The 20,235-nt window shown below is 44.1% G+C and overlaps 2 protein-coding genes across 7 annotated transcripts in view; one reads left to right on the forward strand and one right to left on the reverse strand.

Annotated features, from left to right (window-relative positions):
* nmdyn-D6 (nucleoside diphosphate kinase 6) overlaps positions 1-20,235 on the forward strand; it is a 57,598-nt gene that overhangs the window by 1,748 nt on the left and 35,615 nt on the right. The window lies entirely within an intron of this gene.
* On the reverse strand, positions 10-18,957 carry sbm (L-type amino acid transporter sobremesa). Of its 5 annotated transcripts, XM_015186195.2 has the most exons (10): positions 6,212-6,463; positions 5,715-5,886; positions 5,211-5,257; positions 4,057-4,158; positions 2,997-3,103; positions 2,861-2,936; positions 2,273-2,771; positions 2,111-2,207; positions 1,172-1,490; positions 10-1,109 (listed from the first exon to the last, which is right to left on the reverse strand). In XM_015186195.2, the coding sequence occupies exons 1-10, from the start codon at positions 6,282-6,284 to the stop codon at positions 1,039-1,041; spliced, it is 1,563 nt and encodes a 520-aa protein (XP_015041681.1). In that variant the 5' UTR covers positions 6,285-6,463; the 3' UTR covers positions 10-1,038. The 5 variants fall into 5 exon arrangements, 3 of the variants coding, with proteins under 3 accessions (XP_015041681.1, XP_015041682.1, XP_001354814.1); XR_004469716.1 differs by lacking the exon at positions 6,212-6,463 and adding an exon at positions 18,833-18,957 and having other exon boundaries at positions 1,172-1,428; positions 2,861-3,103; XR_001452786.2 differs by having other exon boundaries at positions 1,172-1,428; positions 2,861-3,103; positions 6,212-6,465.

The raw sequence follows: 20,235 nt of genomic DNA on the forward strand, positions 1-20,235 counted from the left end.
TAATGTAAGTTTTTTGCTATTTTTTTGTTTTTGTATTTTTTTCTCATTGCTTCCCTAGCGATCCCTATGTTTTGTTTTTTATCAGTTAGAAATCTTTAATGCCTATTTTGCAGTCCTACAATTTTCACAATTCGCACACGCGTCTCGTCTCCTTCTTCCAGTATGAAACGTTCCTTTCGTTATTTTGGTTTTTTATTTATATTTTTTTTTTTGCATTTTCTGGTTTTCTTCCTATTTGTTTATCCTTAAGTTCCCCACATACATATACACATATATATTGCTATTCCAAACAGATCTCTAGATCGTTCAACTTGTATATAACTCGAAAAAAAAAACAGCGAAACAATACAGTAGTGGCATGCTTTGCGGCGGCGGCGTCTGCGTCGTCTGCGGCGAGAGTGTTGCCAGATGTTGTGGATAGTTTTTAGGTGGGTACTGTACTCGTTTTGGTGGTGTCTCTTGTCTGTCATTCGGGGGACTGTACTTCAACCGTGCACCTAACTCGAAAGGCATCATCTCTGGGCCGCATTGCAAGGACATTTCCGGATTGTTTAAATTTCCACTCAATCTTAAATCTACAATATATGTATATGTTAAGTAGTTCATACATATACACATATATATGTATATTTATTTGTGTGTTTTATCGACTATGCAACTTTGCCTAGGCGCGCTACCTTTTGATATATAGATATATGTATGGGGAGGGTGTATATTTTATACTTAGTTCTGTATAGTGTATGCATATATAACCTTTGAATGTAACCAGCTCATAGCATAAAAAGACTATTCCAAATAGTTTTTGTTTTTTGTTTTTGTTTTTGTTTGTCAACGACAACGTCAATATATATAGTATATATATCAATATAGGTTGCTATTTGCTTTCCCCTGCTTCGCGAGTGTCTCTCAACCGCATCTGTACTTCAAATAGTATTCTTATTTTCTTATATTCTTCGTATTCTTGCTTGTATAGTTAATAATGTTTGAATGTTTGCGTGCTTGTCTCTCTGACACGTTTTACCCTTTTTGAGCATTTGTTCACTCGAACATGGCCATCGATGAGGTGGGCACCACCTCCAACAGCAGCTGGAAGAACAGCGTCACCTTGTCTGTAAAAGGAGACCCATGGGTTTACACGATTTCAATAATATTTCGGGGGTCTAGTACTCACTCATGAAGCGCGGTGTCATGCCCAGCTTGACGAACGGCACATAGAAGATGAGGCCAGCAAATATGAAGAGCAGGGCGTACAGATACTCAATGCGAGGCGTCTCAAAGATGGGGGCCGCCACAAGGTAGATGGATATGACCAAGACCACAACGGGAATGATGATCGGCACTTTGTATGGCCGTGGATAGTTGGGTTTGGTGTAGCGCATCACGATCAGGGCCAGCATTGCGCCGCCGTAGAATATCCAGGCGGTGAAGCTGAAGAAATCAATCAGCGAATCAATCGTGCCATGCAGCACCATTGCCGAGGCAATCAGCGACTGGACGGGGATACGAATACAGAGAAAGAGATACAGAGAGAAAGAGGAGTTTAGAACGAGGATATTGCCACACAATCAGCACCCACACACACACGCACACGCACGAACACATACGAACACGCGGAACATATGAGGATCGTGGATATGGAGCCGGTCAGAGGTTCCCAAAATCTATGGATAGATTTCTTCATCGATTGATAGATATACGTAAAGTAGGCGAAAGTGTGTGGATCACAGAAGAAATTGATTTATAAAATTAAGAAGTAGAAGATTTTGTATACAAATTTCGTAGAAGAGGAAGCTTGGAAGAAGAAATTCCAATTGTAAGAAATATCGGTTTGAAATCGCTTTAAATCGATTCAAGGAAAATATGGATATGGAAGCTTCTCCTCAAACTTTTAGATTTGCATCTATGGGTAGATTATAGTTTATATAAATCTTTTCTATGACTTCTACGGTTCTACGGGTATCATCTAGACTTGGAAATACTTTTTGGGGTTTCTACAAAGGGTTAGATAGGGTGGATGGAGTAGAATGGAATGCAAAGGAAGGGGATCCGCACATCAAAATAGACAGAGGAGTGGATAGATGGATAAATGGTTCCTCTGTTGGATACTCACGTGGAATATCAGGCCCGGGGCTGGGGTGAGGCGTCGCACATGGACATACGAGAGAATGTCCAGCAAGTGACCCTCTCGACTGGCGGCAAAGCAGAGACTGAAAGCAAACAGAAAGACGTTAGAGGGTTGTGTTCAGAATCCAAAAGGATCCTCAACTCTTACCGTCCAGCGGCAAACAGAGTGCCATTAGCACTGCCAAACGTACTGATGGTGACGCTCAGGGGCATCAGCCAGGCCATGGCGCCCAGTATGCGATTGCCAAAGGTGACGGCCACTGCCTCCGACTCGATCATCTCCTGGGGCGACATGGCCGCCAGATAGGAGATGTTGATCAGCGCATAGCAGAGCGTCACCAGCGGTATGCCGATGATGATTGAGCGCGGCAGATTCTTGCTGGGATTCTGGATCTCCTCGGTGACGTAGTTGAGGTTGTTCCAGCCGTCGTAGGCCCACAAGCCCGTATAGAATGCCGTGGCAATCGCTCCGACGTTAGGCATCGGTCCATTAAATGCATTCGACAGGTGCTGCGTGTTGCCCTGCATCAGCTTCCAGGCCCCGCCACAGATCACGATCACGACGGCCACCAGCTTGGCGGCGGTGAACACATTCTGCACGGCCATGCCCAGGTTAACGCTGTAGCAGTTCACGAACAGTATCATCACTGTGGGTGTGTGGGCGTTCATAGAGATGGGTTTGGATGGGAAATGTCAGTCAGTCAGGAGAATCTGTGGGAGGTCGTAGAGATCTTACCAATAGCCACCAGTGCGACCATCTTCACGACACCCCTGGGCGGATCACATTCTGTCACAAAGGCCTCAACGGCGTACTGTGCAAATGATAAGCATATTATAGCCATTTGAGATGGCTTCAACACCAATGTCGATACCCATGAGAACAGGAACGCCGGCGCCGGTCCATAGGCATCCATAAAGTATGCCCATTCCGCACCAGACGAGGTGTTCATCGTTCCAAGTTCAGCGTATGCCAGAGCGCCTGTAGATCAATCAAATGTCAAGAAATAGACGGTTAGATTTCTTCAGTTATTGGTTAATATCCTACAGTGTTTATGTGTATTTTGTGTAGGCATAAGGTGTTTTCTAACTAGCTCTACTTGATTCCGAAACGTTATACTTCTTCTTTGGTATTGATTCTGCCTGATTGTAGTTCTTGATCCTAAAGTCTTGATCCTAATCTTCTTTCATTTTGTAATATTTATGCCTCCTTTCGATTGGCTTAAAGTCTAAATACTCGTAACATAAGAATGCTAGTTCTTAGTTAGTGAAAGGAAGTGTTCCAGAGACCGTAGGGATTCTTTTTTGTATACAAAAATTAAAAAAAGGGAAATTTAAAAGTTATTCCTTGTTTTATTACAAAAATTTAAGGTATTCCTTGTGGTATCCCCGCTATCCTCGTGATCTAATATGGGAAGATCGTAAAATTAAAATATTCTTATAAATTCTTCACCTTTTCAATAATATTGGATAATCAGAACTAGACTTGTAGATATTTTACTTGTTTTTCAGTAGATACAAAATAACTATTATATTAAATGGCATTTACCGACTCTTGGGACTCCCAGGACTCGCATTATTTCATTCCCTACATGTTCCCAACACTTTTTCTTTCTTTTTCAACACTTTCTTTTTTCGTTCTGTGGATACCACCACAATATTTTCGTGCTCTTAAGCAAAATGAAAAGCCCAAAGAGCGGGAAAATCTGCACATTATAAGCATTGGCCCCATGCCAGGCGTGCAACAAGTTGTGATAAATGGATGGGATGGCTCTCGGATGTTGTGATTTTGGCCATTTGGCAGTCGGTAAGTGGGTCAAATGCACGTGGCTAGACGGCCGATGAGTGTGACGTGTGAGTGCATAGTGTGTGTGTTATAGTGTGTGTGTGTGTGTGTGTGTTTGAGTGTGGTGTGTGTTGTGTGTGACTACTTACCCAGAAGCGAGAGTACACCACAGGCAAGCCAGATTACAAAGCTAACTCCAACGGAACCAGTACGAACCAGTAAACCGGAGGGAGACACAAATATTCCAGACCCTGTACGAAAGAGAAAGACAAAGACAAAGAGAGTTTAATGCAAAAGTTACCGTTGCATACGCTCCCGGCGAACAGCTGTTTTGCACGGGGGCCCCGCTCTCTGTGCTGGCAATGCAGGGGGTGGGGCAAGGGGAGCAACGGGACAGACGTCATCAATGTGGGAGACCTCTGCCACGCGAGGCAGAGAGAGCGAGACTTTTGGAGAGTCGGCAAAAGCTCCATCTCCACCTCCACCTCCACGTCCATCCAGGCGACGGAGAGCTTTATAACGGCAAATACTGGTATTTTGTGGGGTAGGTACAACGGTATGCCCCATTTGGTATTCGATATGCTGGCGGGGGGCTGGCCCGGCTGTCCCTGTGCGTGCAGCAATTTAGTAACACAATTGCGTGACACAATTGGCGCCATTGCCTAAGGTCAAAGTGCACTAACAAAGAAGAATGGAGAATAAAGAAAGAGAACTCCATCCCAATACGAGTATTCGTGTCATAAAAATTTACTGTATTGCCACATTGCGTCACGCCCCCTCCGTACGTTCGTACGTACAGCAGAAATTCTCGTTAATCCGTAAAGCCCATCCCGCCGCCTCTCGCTGGTGTGTTGCCTGTTGCCGCTGCCGCTGACTCTCCCTGGCCTACCTATGCGTAGGATTGCGTAGCCGACACCCACACCAGCACGCACAGCGCGTCAGACAACACATAGAGATCTATGTACATATATAGCATACATTCACAGTACATATATATTCTATATGTACATACATATATCTAAATTTATGCGTACGTATTTTTGGCCCATGCGCTTGGAGGCGGCCAAAGCACAAATAAATAAATAACGAATGAACAAAAAATGTGCTTCAATAATTTTCACCGACTCCCCGAGAAAGATAGAGAGGAAAATGTATTTAAAACAAAAAAAAAGGAAAATAGAAGGCAGCACAAAAATCATTTGACACAATCCAAGGAAAATGGCGTGTTGGGGCTTAGCACATTCCTGGCCTCATGTTTAATGCATTTGTTTTGACGATGATTGGTATTTGAGGAGGGACTTACCTATCATAGTTCCGACAATTAAAGCCACCCCACTGAAGAGGCCCAGCCTGCAAAGGAGAAAATAATGACATTAGAAAGAGAAAATACGGTACCCAAGGGAGTTGCAAGAGTTTCACTGAGTTAGGATCACAGTTTAGGGAACTTTAAGTCTCTCTTTTCATCTGAGTTTTCTTGTGAACTAGTGGGACTTCCATCTAGCAAAAATTGAACCTTGTCCAGGCTTAGGATTATTTATAGAAAACAAATATTGGTTCAAAAAGTTCTTCTTAAAAAAAAAACTAAAAAGTGGTTTCCACAAAGGTGAGATCTTCAGATTTCTCCATGCGAAACGCAAGTTTTCACTCGAAAGCTGATAAATACGATCAATATTGTTAGATACCTCGTTAGAGCCGAGTGACTAGGGTAAACCATTCAATTGACAGCCAAGTGTTAACACCAAGTGGACTTTGGGCATGGGGTTGTGTGGGGCAAGTAAATAATGATCGATTGATGATGATCGCCTACCTTCTCTCGAGGTGAACAGCGTCGTTCTGCGTTGAGCCATTCCTCTCCAGCGGCTTCCGCATCCGCCCGGTCCCTGATGAGTCGGTCTCTGTCGCTTCGGGCCCTTCTGTCCCAATAGTCCCATTGGCGCACATTGTCCCGTTGTTCGCTGCTTTTGTTGGCACATTATGTCCTGTAGGGCACGTGTAGGGATCACCGATAGATAGGAGAAACAGATCAAACACATGGATTAGCATTGGGTGTTAGCACGAGAACAAAAAGAAGAAGATATGTACATGGGTATATCTATCATTCGCATCGAATCGTTTCGTATCGTGTCGAACACTCCTGTGTCGCAGATAAGCACTAGACATCGCGGCGAACTTGATTATTGCCAATTCGTCGCATCGCAACGTCTCCCCCCACCAAGTGTCCCAAATACTGTATATGTATATATTCTTTTTTGGTAATAATATCATTGATAAAGACTCTCCCTCTCGCACAGAGAACACACACACCTCTATTATCTGTTGTATTATTTTTGCATGCGTTTTTTTGCAAGCAAAATAGTTGTGATATTTTATCGCGCATGGCATGGACGGATAACAAGTTGCTAAAATTATTTCGCCGCGAATTTCAGCTCTCAGCGAATCGGCAGAATACGATGTGAATTGTGGTAAAGGCGGCAGATGGATCGAGCGGGGAACGAGTACAAAAAAAAGAAGACCGTGAGGCGATGTGGGCGACTTATCGCAGGCGACTGTTCTTGTCCCAATTGGCGGCTGCGTCAAATAGTCCGGACCGTGAAAGCTTTTGCCAGCCGAGCAGCAGCGCCGAATGCCACCCGAACGGCAGTCGAAGAACAAACGAGTGGGGTGCGGGTGCCTTAGGGATGCCAACGACGGACGACTCTCTTTCGCTTGCGCTCACCGCTCGCTGGTTTCTCTCGTTGGTTTCGTTTCGTTTCGTTTCGCGTAGCTTCGCTTCGTGTCGGCACTTGTTAGCTTTCGCCCGCTGTCTACGTGACACACTGTCCGACGCTACGCTCTGCCGCTGACTCGCCGTAGTATCTATAGAAGTCCTCCCCTCCTGACTGATTTATGCAATTTCTTATAACTTTGATATGGCTCTGATATTTTCGTTTGATTATAGAATTCAATTTGTCAAGGTGAAGGCAGGCAGGCGGGCATTTAACCATAAAGCTTTTGATCCTCTCGTTTCTTATCTCTCTCTCTCTCTCTCTCTCTCTCGCTCTCTCTCTTTATATTTTCGTTGATTTTCTGCTAGGCTATTTATAATTTTTCCACATGAAAAACGAAAATAATTGAAACTGAATTTCGCTTGTCAACGTCAGAAGAAGGTTTCGTGTCCGCTGCTCAATTGAAACTACTGGCTGCAGCATCAATGGGTGGTACTCTAACCATAAGGGTTACGCCACTCTCTCCCTCTCCCTCTCTCTGTCTCCAATTCTCACACTCTCACCCTTTGGGTGTCTCTCTGGCCGTTTCATTCATGCGCCTCTCTCAATTAATTGTTTGTTGCGCATTTCATTTGGCTTAATTGGCTGCTTATTAATAGAGAAGAAGATTGGTGGCTCGGCGGCCACCAGTCGAGTGGATTGGACTGGGTCATGTGCCGCCAGAGCGGCCGGTCATGGGCCCCCACATTGCCACGCGAAAGAGACTCCACTCGAAAGGCCCAATGGTCGGTTCAACTACGTCACCAGACGCGTCTCCTCTTACCCCAAGGCAAGCGAATATTTCATCAGCCTATGTTGCACCAAGAAATCAAGAAAGTCTCACCACAAGACTTTCCCAAATTGATGTGCATTCTTCTCTTTCTCTCACTATATCCGTCGGCATCTTCGCCTGGACTTGCCCCCAAAAAACAACCTCTAGAATATACTTATGTAGTATCCAGATAACACACTCTAAAAATATTTCTAGTACGTATTTTCGTGTGTATTTCGGATACCCACGTCCACCCATCCACATCCCATAGATGTATAAATGAATAATCTATGGTGCACACAGATACAGATACAGATGCAGATACAGAGATACTTGTTCACATATCTGATATAGCAGATATTTTGCTTAAAAACACAAATAAACGATTCTTTTTTCCCTTCTAAATCTTCGTCTACTCGTACCGCTCTTCTCAATGTATTTTACTTTATTTTTTGCTGTTTTTTTTTTCTTCTTTTCGTCTGTCATAAAAGTCACGCGGCCCAAGAACATTTTGTTTTGTTGATCGACTTCTGGGGCAGGGCAGGACGGGACGGGACGGGGCAGGACGGGGCATGGGTACATGGGCGGTACATTACTTTCAGATCTTTGCTAAGCTGGCAATTTATTGGATACTCGTGTGGCCCGCACTGATGAAAACGATGATGATGGTGATGAGGATGATGAGGATGAGAGGAAACAAGTGTTTCAGCCGTCACTTGCAGACGATCTATTGAGTAGCATCACTCAATGTGAGTCGTTCAAACAATCGATCCATCATGTGGCACATCCGTTCTGTTCATGGATAAGCCACCGCACTGGCAATCACTCTATAAATATGAATCTCCGCGGGCTCGGATTGCATTCTGTCGGATGATTATCTGATTACGACACACGAGCCACAGGCGCTGGCACTGCCACTGCCACTGCCACCACCTCATATATCTCCCCGGCGGCACCAACCGAAGAGGAGCTCTGCTTGACATTAATGCAATTTTATTAAATGTGATTTCGATTCGTCTTGTCAGCCCCTCAACGCCCCAGGCATTAGACCGGCGCTACAGTGTGCCACAGCACATTCATTTTGATGTGGACCAATCCGTTCAAGGGGTACGTATGCCCCGCAAAGCACGTACACCTATCTATATCTTGGATGGTATATATGTACTTGGTTGTCCAACTAACTGATTGACTCACATACGCAAGACGCAGAAATATCTAGACGTCTGCATTGTCAAACACTGGCCAATGGAAATCGGAGTGTAGGCGCGGACTAGGAAAGTTTTTGGCCGGGATCTGTGGAATACAAAGGATCTTTGAGCCAAGGAACACAGTGAGAAAGGAATCTGAAGGGAGTAGGACACTAAGAAACGATACAGGGTTTGACTTAGAAAGGATTTAGATAGAGATCACAAAGAAGGGACTTTCGTATAAGAAGGTGTCCTAGGGTAGTCTTTTAAAGGGCGGGCGAGCGCTAGGAAACGATGTAGGAGCTTACTAATAACGAATTTGGATTATTAGATCCCCCCTAAAAGAGTATATTGAATCCAAGAAGGGATTCCAATGCAGAAAGGAGCGAATATTCGCTCAATAAGAACAGATTCTCAATCTATTAAGGAAGGACTCTGAATAGAGCCACGCTTTAAGGAATGACTCCGAATAAGGTCACGCTTTGAGAAAGGACTCCGAAAAAGGCCACGCACTTGGACAAGATATTTCCATTATATTTTCTCTAATGATATTCTGGCTTTGGGAACACTTCAAACACGGGATCTTGTTTTTGTCGCCTGATCTCTGTCCGTTAATTATTTAGACAAATTAATGCGGAAAAACAAACTGAAAGAACAAATACACAAACCATAAACAAGATATTACGCGTAGATAAGTGAGGGAGAGTCCGAGTATATACATACGATATACTAGAGAGCCACTGGACACCGGCATAAGCTAGAGCTAGAGGGTGGAACCGTACGGCCGTGGGGGGCACCGGGTACGGGTACGGTTACGGTTACTGGCACGGGCTCGGGTACAGGTGCTGCGAGATACTGGTGCCTTTGAGTGGCAGCCACCGCCCCGGACTCCCCTAGACTCCCCCGGATCCAATCTATCCATGCTCCGGGGCCGCTGTGACGCAAAGAAGTCGTCGTCGTCGTCGCTGTCTGCGTTGGCGTTTGCCCCGACTGCGACGGCGACGGCGGCAGCGGCAGCGGCGCCATTAAATGAGTAATAATCACGCGCTACACATCACAACAATTTCTCACTCTCTCTCTCTCACTCTCACTGCCTTGTAGGCCCCCAATCTCCCGCTCTCTCCGCCTCGCACTCTCTTTTTTTGGGGCCCGGCAAAATGAAAATCTGAAATATTCAAAGCTCCCCCGTGTGGCAGCAGGATGGCGGTCCTGCGGCCAGTGGTGGGGCTGGGGGGCATGTTTTATGCATCTCAATTGGCGGGCAGCCAAATAAAAATGATTTTCTGATCTGCTGCCTTTTCTTCATCCTCCCCCACCGCTGCTGCTGCTGCTTCTGCCACTATTTGTTGTTTTTGGTAAATATTTTCAGTTAATTTTGTAGCGGGCGTCGCGTCAGAAAGATCGTTGGGGGCAAGGCCATCCCACCGACTAAGCAACACCCTTGCCATCGTCAACAGAATCGTCCAAGGAATGTGGTACAGGTAGAGCTCCACTCATGGAAGCTGGGAGATCGGCTGAAGGGAATTCTTCGGGGCCTGATCAGGCTAGAAAATGAATGATTTGTCGACAATTGTAATTATCGATAATTACTATCGACTATAGATAGTGCCACCCTAAAAAACTTTCACTGTGGCTAAGGATCGTGCTTATTGGGCCGATTGTACACATACTAATCCTCTATTTCCTCTATCCCATCCTCTATGTCCTCTATGTCTCCTCCCGCTGCTGCTCTGCGCTGCTGTCGCCGCCTCCGCTTGCGTCTCAATTCATTGAAATTTGTATTTTGAATGCCCCAAAAATTTAATTTAAATTATTTGTTTATTTATTTATTTGTGCTAAAACATTTTGCTTCTCTCATTTCTCTTTTTGGCTCTCATTTTGGCTGGCTGTTAATTGAACGGCACATGAAATGTTTCATCTGTTTCTGTCGCAGCTAAGTTTTGTGCTAATTATCTGTACTAAGCATTGTATAGAGATGTATCTGTATGGAACGGATTGATGGATCGATTGATTGTCGGCGGGGCTACCCCTGACACTTGTCCATCCCTTAAGTGTTTGCCTAACCCTCGACCAAACACGCGAGGCCCAAAAAGTGTCCCAAAATAAATCACTCGCCCGCCTCTGAGGGCCTGTGGTGCTCGTGAGGAGTTCGCTTAATTGATTTGTTCTGTATCGATGGACACCAAAGTGTCCCCCCTCCCCACCCCCACCCCTGAAAGTGTCAATGGCCCTGCCCCAGTGCCAGTGCCAGACCATGTCCCATGTCCCGTGATGTCCCGAAACCGCAGAAAGTGAACTCAATTCTGCTCTGTGCCACATGCCATAACCAGCGCCTGGGTTTATGCGCAAGCCGCAGATCGCGTACTTCTCACGTCAGAGATGATTCGCTTGTGGCCAGGCTACAACTATGTTGCCAACTGATTTTGCTCGTGGTCCGTGGTCAGGTGTGAACCAGTTGAAAGCCAATTGAAACCTAATCTGTGACTCGTTCATTTAAATCATTAACTTTCGAGGAAAGCATTTAACCGAAACCGACTGTGAACCGGTTATGGGTGGATTTTTAACCGGTTTGCAACTGGTTTTTCGCCACACAGTAATACTATATGCACATTTATCTGTTTTGCTTGTTTTTTGCACACTTCTTTTGGCATGGCTTGTGTTTTTTAGTGGCACTTTATTATAGGCTATGGCGTTATAATTTATGTTGGACTTGGTAACCCTTTTTAGATTCATCTTTGGGGTCTTATAATAGTCCAAGAATATCCCCATTTAAAACTAGTACAATTTATAGGAGTTTTCTTTGTTTTTCTTGACCTCCCTCGCTCTCTGTATCCCATTTATCTTCCAATCACTATTCGCGTTTTCCCTTTGCGCATAAACATTTGAAATGTTCTTGTTCTCCAATTTGCGTCAGACATGTACACCTTCTCTGATTTCCCGCCGCTTTTCTCTTTATTGGATGCTGTCGAAATGCTCTTTGTCCGGCTCTTAATTGAAATGTATCGTTTGTCGTCGAGACCCGCAGATCACTTGAGGCTCTTATTGATTGGAACCCCCAAGCGGTACAATCGACTAGAAGGGGCTTGAGAGTGGGAGTCAATGTCAAGGGCGTGCCCCTCGCGTGCATTTTTGGAATGCAAAATTCATGTGTGAAAGCTTCGAAGGGCCAGGGTGGGGGGTGCACTTTTATTTATGCATTTGCTTAACAGACAAAACCTGTAATTAATTTTTACTGTGTGTTCGCTGTGGCTGTGGCTCCTACGGCTATTATTTTTCATAATATTTGTGACACATACACAAAAAAACCCCCTCCACCCCAACACCCATTTGGGTGCTAATTTATGGCAGAAACGACCTTGACATTGTCACCAGCCAAGCGCGAAGGTCACCGACAAATGCCTCTGACTAGCAAGAACAATAGCCAGAGGGACCCATAAAATAGGGAATCTTTCGGGTGGAACTAGGGGGCTCTGCAGATGGGCATCACATGCGTCAGAGGCCGGGAAAAGGGCAGCTGCCAAGTCCTTGAGTGCCTAGATTCTTGAATGCTTTTAGAGTTCTTCCATATACCTGCTGCCCCCCTAGAAGCTTCTCCATAGGAATATATACACTAGATATATTTCTTCGAGCAGAAGCTTTCGTAGAATAGTGCGGACACAAACCGCCGTCGAAACAATCGGCACAGAAGAACGATGCTGGAAGAGATCTTGGATGGAAGAATACTTCCAGAGAAGGAGGTTTCCCTTTCTGGAGAATTCCCCATTCCCCACTGAAGGTTAATCAAGGACAGATCTTCTATATAGAGATTCAGATCCAGTTGAATTTTACCATATCGTCTGCTCACAGCCCTGGTCTAATAGTCTGAGTAAATGGTTTATGGGGGCTTATAAGATCTGATCTTATCAATCAGAAAACGTTTACAGACGGCTTAGATTAGAGAGGGTATAGATTTTCGCATTTGGAATCATGCTTCTTAAAGTTTTAAAGAACTCTAGTCCTATGGGACTTTGTTTATTCTGGAAATCTTCCTTGAATAGTGCCAAAAATGATAAGCCAGAGCCAAGGGGCGTTTTCTTTCAGTTCATCTAGCTTTCATCTGTATTTCCATAGAAAACATTGCACAACTATTATTTTTCTACAGCAAGCGGCCTCATGGACGGATAAACGATGACAAGCTATCGGATAAGTGATATAAGATATGACTTGCGGTTTTACTTTTCAGTTCGTAGAGAAAAAACGTTTCCCTATGGATTTTCACAAGTCTACAAACCGTTGTGGTTTCCATTGTTCACAGAATATAAATTTCAAGCTTGTAAGGATAGATTCTACCTACCAATACACCAAAAGTCATTCAAATCGGATTACTTCAGAAGGCTTTTATTTCACTTATTGCCAGGAAAGCAAAAAAGAGTCTCTTTGTATCGGATATCTTTCACTGGGATTGTTTGCTATTGTTTCTCGCTGGAAGATGATCTTTCGACGATTGGCTTTTGCTAATTTGAGTCTGTTTGATGTTTCTTTGTGCCTATATTTGTATCTGTATCTGTGGCTGTATCTTTCACTGTATCTGTATCTGTATCTGTATCTGTTGGCATTTCAATTTAACTCAATTGATTTTCATTTGAATCTCGTGACGCGCTAAGCCCTCTGCCAGCGCTGCCAACGACGATGACGCTAATGATCGACCATAATAATAATAATAATAATAATAATTACAAAGCGATAAATTCATTGGCGATTCATTCTATATCCATCTCAAAGTCCCAAAGCAACTTGGGGCCCACAGAGATAATTGGAGGCCCGAGTGGAAAATGGAAAACCGAAATAGAAAATACACAAATACGGAAGGGAAATTGAAATTGAATCATTTGACGACGATTAATTGGATGCGGGGAAGTATCTATTGGACTCGTAGTTCCAAAAATACGAAGCAGCTGCTGCTTCCTCTGACTCTTCCTCTTCCGCTGCTCATTCTGGGAAGACTTATCTTTTATGCATGATGGCAACCCTGGCACATGGCCATGTGAGGCATGGAATTGAAAAACATCAGGCCGCCCCGAACAAAAAAGTTCTTGGGCCTCATGCAAACTTAATAAATGTTCTGGGAAAGGACGAAACGAAACACAAAACTGGTACGTGAAATTGGCTTTCCCTGGAAGAGAAAACGAACCCTGTTGCCAGGCAGGAAAGGGTGGGCAAGGGATAAAAGGAAAGGAGCAAAGCGTGGGCGAAAAGCCCAGCCAGACGAATGGAGGAGGCGCAACTTCGAGGCATTGAACTCGTGCTTTCATGCTGCTGCTGCTGCTGCTGCTGGCCCGGGGCCAGGCGCCACTCAATTATTTGTAAGCGAGACAAGGACATGGAGCACACACACACACACACAGACACATAGCGTGTGGGATACACACACACACGCACGAAGCGCGCGAACGAGCGAGGGAAACTTTTTTCCATGTGGATGGGAAATGAATTTTAGAGGCTCGTCGTTTCGCTTCGCTTCTTCTTCTTATCCTGCTGCTTGTCCTTATTCGTCCTACACTAAGCCAAGAATGAGTCGATTGACTACGGGTCCAAGGGAACTCAGCCATGGATTGACCTAGAGCCTTGGCATTTCCAAATGATGAAACGATTCCATATCAATATGTAATGGGGCTACGCGGCACAACAGTTTCAAAGTGCCTCAAAGTGAAAATTACGCTCAATTTTCTCACAGAACTTCGGCTCTAAGTTGACCTAGAGAACCAGACGGAGATTGAGGGGTTTTTCTAATCGAAATATATTTGGAATCAGTTGGAAACAGTACTCTTGCGCTTGCCATGGGAATTTCCATAGTGGGCTCGCTCATTCACAAATTGTATTCACACTCATTCAACGAATCCCTTGTCGTTGGAGTCGGTTCTGAGTAATGGGGAAGAGAAGAACACATATTTTCCCTTTGGAGGCTGAGAACTTTGGATTATTGGCCTGAGGGAATCGTATTTGTTGGAGTTTGTACTTGAAAGATTCTTAATCTTTAGCCAGTTCGAAGGAAGAGCATCCACTGTCTTGTTTTCTCATCGAAATATGTATGAACATATTTTAATGGAGTAGAGCCGCCGCCGTCGACGGCTGCTGCTGGCATCCAAAGCGGTCACACGTGTCGTTTAGTATCGGTGTGTGTATCTGTGGGGCACGCCCCTTGCTGGGCCACCTGTTTTCATGGCATGCGGCCTCCCGAAACCACCCAAAACACTTACGCAATGTGGCAGCCGTCGAAGCCGGCTCCTTGTGACGTTGTCCTCTACGTATAGCGCACAGATACTGATACACAGATACATATATATATATATATATCTATATATAAAGTGTGGCAACCAAAAATAGAAGTAACGAGAGAGTAGCGTTTTTCGGCAGAAAAGCTTTCGTCTGGGGCATGCGCTGTGCGGCATGTCCTTGCCAGGACACATCTCTCGCTGTCTCGCTGATAAGCGAAACACACATCTCGCAGGCTGCGTTATCGCTGCGCACTTTCACTGCCCCACTGCCCCATCCCCTATATTTACCAACCCCCCTTGTGATTTTTCCCCTTGTGCGTTTTCCTGAGCGCCGCTTCCTACGCGCAAAAGTTTCTCGGTAAAATGGAAAACTCTTTGCGGATTGCCAAAAAGTCATAGCACACTTCTGGGCGCTGCGGAAAGGGTCGCCCCAAGGTCCTCGAGGCCATCCGGTTCGCTCGTAAAATGAATGACAAAGCCAAGGACAATGCGTAAGGACAATGGCGAATGTCTTGGGCCTGAGATGTGGCCCTGCCGGAATGAGCCAACCCCAAAACTAACTGCGACATTTGCTTAATTTTGTACACAAGTTTCCGAGGGGCAGACAAGAGACAAGCATCCGGACTGTACTTAGATGTGACTCTAAAGGGGGATTGTAAATACGACGCGGTGGCATCTGATTGCACAAGCAACCGCAAGACCACAGAGCTCTCTTTCTGTTTGAATAAATGCATCATCAACAAACCGCATTTCCAGGCTAGATAGATCTCTATTAAGATCGCTATTATCTTTTAATCTCTATATAGACATGAAAGTATAACGTTTATTCATCAAAATGTGGAGGATATAGCCATTAAGGGATGCGTTTTCTATAGATCACAGCCACAAGAGTCTCAAGAGTGGTCTAAGAGTGATCTCTGATCAAATGATCTCATGGCGAGAAGTCTGGTAAAAATCAAGTGATTAATTGATTCAACTAGTTGTGATTGAGGAAAACTTGATGAATAGATTTCTTTTAAGGAGCCGTGGGAAAAAAGCAACAGTAAGAAAGCGGTGGGTAGTAGAGCAGAAAGAACAGAGGTACAAATCCAATATGAGAGCGAAATTGTGCGTGTGAGCAAGTCGCAATTGCGTTCATCTCAAGTTCATGGTGGGTTTTTTGAATCTAAGAGTAAGGCGGCAACAATAATTGAAGAAATTGTATTTCTTACTATTCCAGGAGAATTCTCTTTTGCAGCATTCGCTTGTGAATGTTGAGTCCGATCATCATTCAGGAGCGCTGCTTTAGAGCAATGAATACCACTGTGATTCCCGCTTAAAATGGAATCCCTTTCGCCACCATTCCCCTCTATTTGCACTCGGCTATTGTTGCGTTTTCCTTCTTTGACTTCCACAACGCATTTTCCTGACAAATTCTCCAGACAAATTATGTCAAGTGCAAATTGCAGCCATCCCCTAAATCGTACATCCACAAACAAAGAGCGGCATTACCGCCCATGTTTTTTGTGTTGCTGCTGCCTTGACTGTGTCCTTGACTCGTCGCTTGGCTGCAACATTTGACTGGTGTTTTTTGCCCCGTTTCCGGTTCCGGCGGGGGCCCATGCTCCTCTCCTCTGGCGATGGTAATGTGAAGCCAAGGCCTAAAAATAGCCCACACCAAGAACTAATCAGAGAAGTTCCCAAGGCCCGCAGCACCAGCAGAAGCACATAGATATTTCTGTATATCTACGAGTATGCTAGGGTTTGCGATGGGCTAAGGCTGGAGCTAGGGGATGCGGCTGGGGCTAGGGGTAGAGAGGCACTGATAAGGCAGCTTTCACGATTGCGTAACAGCCAAAGAGAGTGGGTGGGTGGATGGGTGGGTGCTGGCAGAGACTAGAAGCAAGGGAGGTTACTATCCATAAAAATTACTTTTTGGGACAATAACGTAAACAACCTCCCAACGAAAGTGAAACGAAACAGCAGCGTTAGAAAGATACGGATATATATGTGTGTACATATGTCTAATCGGTAATTTTCTATATCTATGTACGATTAGAAGGTCTCTTCTTGTGGTTTACAGATGTAAATACAGTCGAGATTGGCTAAAAAGCTATAGAGGAAAGCAAGGATTAAGGCGATTCTGATTGTTAAGAAAAGAGCCGCATTTCACGGAGAGAACAACTGCAAAGATACTTTTCAAAAACAAATGAAAGTCTCCTAAACTTTTGACCTAACCTTTTGATTAATTGGAAATCTTTTCAAAGAAGTTCTCTAATCAAAAACACAATCATCAAATCTTTATATAAGATGTCAGAATAACAACAGGAAAACTCTTTAGTAAAAGTATACTTCCCATCTTATCATCTATATCACACCCCGAAAATATACCAACGCTTTCACTTTCGATAATCGCATATCGTTTTGCCATATGATCTTTATTGATTTGAAACGTGCAAGCTTGTATATCTTATCTGCAGAATATCGACAATACATATACCTACAGATTAATGATATATGGCCTGCGTTGAGCCCATAAATCATTGAATAGTCGTACCAGTAATCGTTTGTGTTTTTTTGGTTTCAAGAGTTCGATAAAACAACAACTCCCCCACCATAGCAAAATTAAAATGTGCTTACTGAAAGGTTACAATTTGGCTTTTAAGTCTCTTCAGAGCTCTGTAAATATAAACTTTTAGTGGGATTTATCAGAACTTTGTCCTTATTTCTTATGAAACTCATGAAATTAAAGCTGCAATTGCTAACAACTGTATTTTGTTTGCTAATTGTTTTGAAAATAAGTTATTTAAGGTTTCTAAATTGTTTATTGGGATGAATTTATTCTTTTGGAGATGTTTTGTGATTGATTTTGGATCATTTACATGAATTTTGTGTGTTAAAACTGTCCGTCTATGGTAGATGTCCTTGGAGAGTAGCCTGCAACTTCTTCATGAAGTTGTTTTTCTATGATATGATAGCGGACCATCTGTGTTTACATCTGGAGCGATAAAAACTGTCCATTGGCATTAAGCTGGCTACTATTCAAGCTGTCGGTCTGCGGTTACTTTTTTTCTATAATTGCTGTCCAGTTATAGTCCTCTTTATTCCTAGTAGCTGTTCTTTTATGATAGATTGTCCTTTCTATGGAAGCGGTAGTTTCGGCAGATCTGAAACCTCCGCCCAAAGAGACATTCCATAGAACACAATCCAGACTCTGGGGCTGAAGCCATTTGGATGATTTCTCTGGTATCCACTGTACTACCGACTATCTCTCTCTGTCTCTCAGGGTGGCTGTGTGTCTCTGTTTTGGGTGGATGCTGCTGCTGCGAAACCGGCTGCAATTTTTAATGAACTTGGGGCTTTAGGGTCTGGGCCCTGGCTGATTAGAACAGCTGTTTCTTGCCAATGCAACCGACACACACACACACACACACAAACACACACACACACACTGGGGAACAGTGTTCGCCGGGGATTAAATTACCGTTATTTGTGGAGGGAGCATGGCGCATGCGCAGTTCCACCCGGAGAAGCACAAATTTCACACCACAGAAAAAAAATGAACGGAGAAAACTCGCGTCCAGGCACGCGAGGAAAAGGTGTCTGAAAAACTAGAAAACACTTCTGCGGCACAGCACGGCACGGCACAGGCGGCGGCAGGGCCATTGCCGAAGCCAGTCAAGCGGCGTCACATGCTGCCACTAGCAAATTGCTGCTGGCGCTGGTCTGCTTCTGTTTGCCCCTTCACTTAGCACCCCCGAAACGCAACGCCAAAACGCAACGTAAACGCAAATTTTCGAATAATCACCGCTAATTAGCGCAGAAAAAAAACAGCCACATCAAAAACTAATAGGTTGTACGTGAGGCGGCGCGCGAATTCCCCTTTCGAGAGAGTCTGGGAACCGATGGATGGATGGACGGATGGATTGATGTATGAATGATCCAGTGATGATTCGATGATGGATGGCGGGAGGGGGGTAGGCACTCACCGTTGGCATGAATATGATCTGTGTTGTTTGGTTGGACATGCTGATACATGACTTGTCACAATGCCTCGATGTCGTCACTTTCATGTCACTTTAAACACTGCAGGAGAATGAAGGCGTCCGCGTTGGGGGACGTATTTATAAGGTGCCGGGCATCGGCATCTAGCGGCTCTGCCTCGCTTTGTCGCTGTCGCTGTCGGCTGTCGCTGCTGCTGCTGCTGCCTCTGCTGCTGCTGCTGCCGCTGCAGCCGGCGTTGTCGCCAGCAGCTTTTCCCCAGCTTTTCTCTGCAGAGCGCTCCTTTGCGTGGGACCAAACAGAGCTTTTGCCAGCTTAGCCGGAGAGAGGAGAGCGTCAGAGAGAGCGAGCTTGCGTGGGCATTTGGTCCGAGGGCTAGAAAAAGGGCCGGTGAGCTATCAAGAGAGAGAGAGAGAGAGAGTGCATTGGGAGAGTGGATTTCAGTGAGAGCGGGTTTGGAGGGTGGCGGCGTTGGAGAGTGGGACTCGTGCGTAGCGTTACGTGACGTGACATCGTGACGTATATAGGGGGTAATATATATGTATATGTATACATATGTGCATAGTATTATGTGTATGTGTATGTGTATGCAAGCAGCACCCGATCGGACAGATGCACTTTTCGAGCGTCTTTTCGCAATGCAATCTCGAAGAAAATCACTATACCATTCAATTAATAAAGAAAACTTAACCATAAAAAAAAGCTATATTAATTTAATGAAAATTTTAATCATTTTCAAAGAAATTTAAAATGTTTTTGCAACAACTTTTGGGGGAAATTACCAAATTTTTAAAATTTAATTTCCACCATAATAATATCAATTTTAACAATTTTAAAGAACTTTAAACATTTGTAAAAACATTTCCACACTTTCAAGAAAGTGCTGTAGTTTGTAAAGAAATTTCAAAAATGTTCAACAATTTATACAGAAAATTTCAACAATTACTTGAAGACTTCTACAGTCATAAGAAAAACTCACCTAAAAGAAATTGACGTTATTAATTTAAGTTTCAACATCATATATAGAAATTTCAATAATAATAATCATTAGTAGAAAATTTTAAAATTTCAAAGTTGTTTCAACAACAATTTCCACAATTCAATGAGCGTTCAATGCGTTGTTTTAAAAGAAATATATGCTCCTTCTACTAAACTTGTCCAATGCACCCATGAACGAGTAATTGCATTTGCCAGCCAAGTTGAATCATTTATACATATGTATATACATATATGTATATAGCTAGTATATAGTTTATATAAGCTGGTCGAGCTGGATATTAGGTTTCTTTCCAACTTTGGGTCTTTATTTATTTACTTTGCGGTTCCAGATGTTTGTTCTCAGTGCAAAGAATGGCTGGGCATTTCTTTATTTATTTACAGACTTATTGGA

Source organism: Drosophila pseudoobscura, chromosome X (genome assembly GCF_009870125.1).
Source record: "Drosophila pseudoobscura strain MV-25-SWS-2005 chromosome X, UCI_Dpse_MV25, whole genome shotgun sequence".
Taxonomy (NCBI): domain Eukaryota; kingdom Metazoa; phylum Arthropoda; class Insecta; order Diptera; family Drosophilidae; genus Drosophila; species Drosophila pseudoobscura.

What these genes read in the sequence shown, in the direction of transcription:
- sbm (XM_001354778.3), bottom strand. Translation starts at nt 6,284, where the DNA reads ATGCGCGATAAAATATCACAACTATTTTGCTTGCAAAAAAACGCATGC. An exon ending in TAATACAACAGATAATAGAG is followed by an intron (nt 5,887 to 6,211) that starts GTGTGTGTGTTC and finishes CGTGCCCTACAG; the next exon opens with GACATAATGTGCCAACAAAA. An exon ending in GGTCGCACTGGTGGCTATTG is followed by an intron (nt 2,772 to 2,860) that starts GTAAGATCTCTA and finishes ACACACCCACAG; the next exon opens with TGATGATACTGTTCGTGAAC.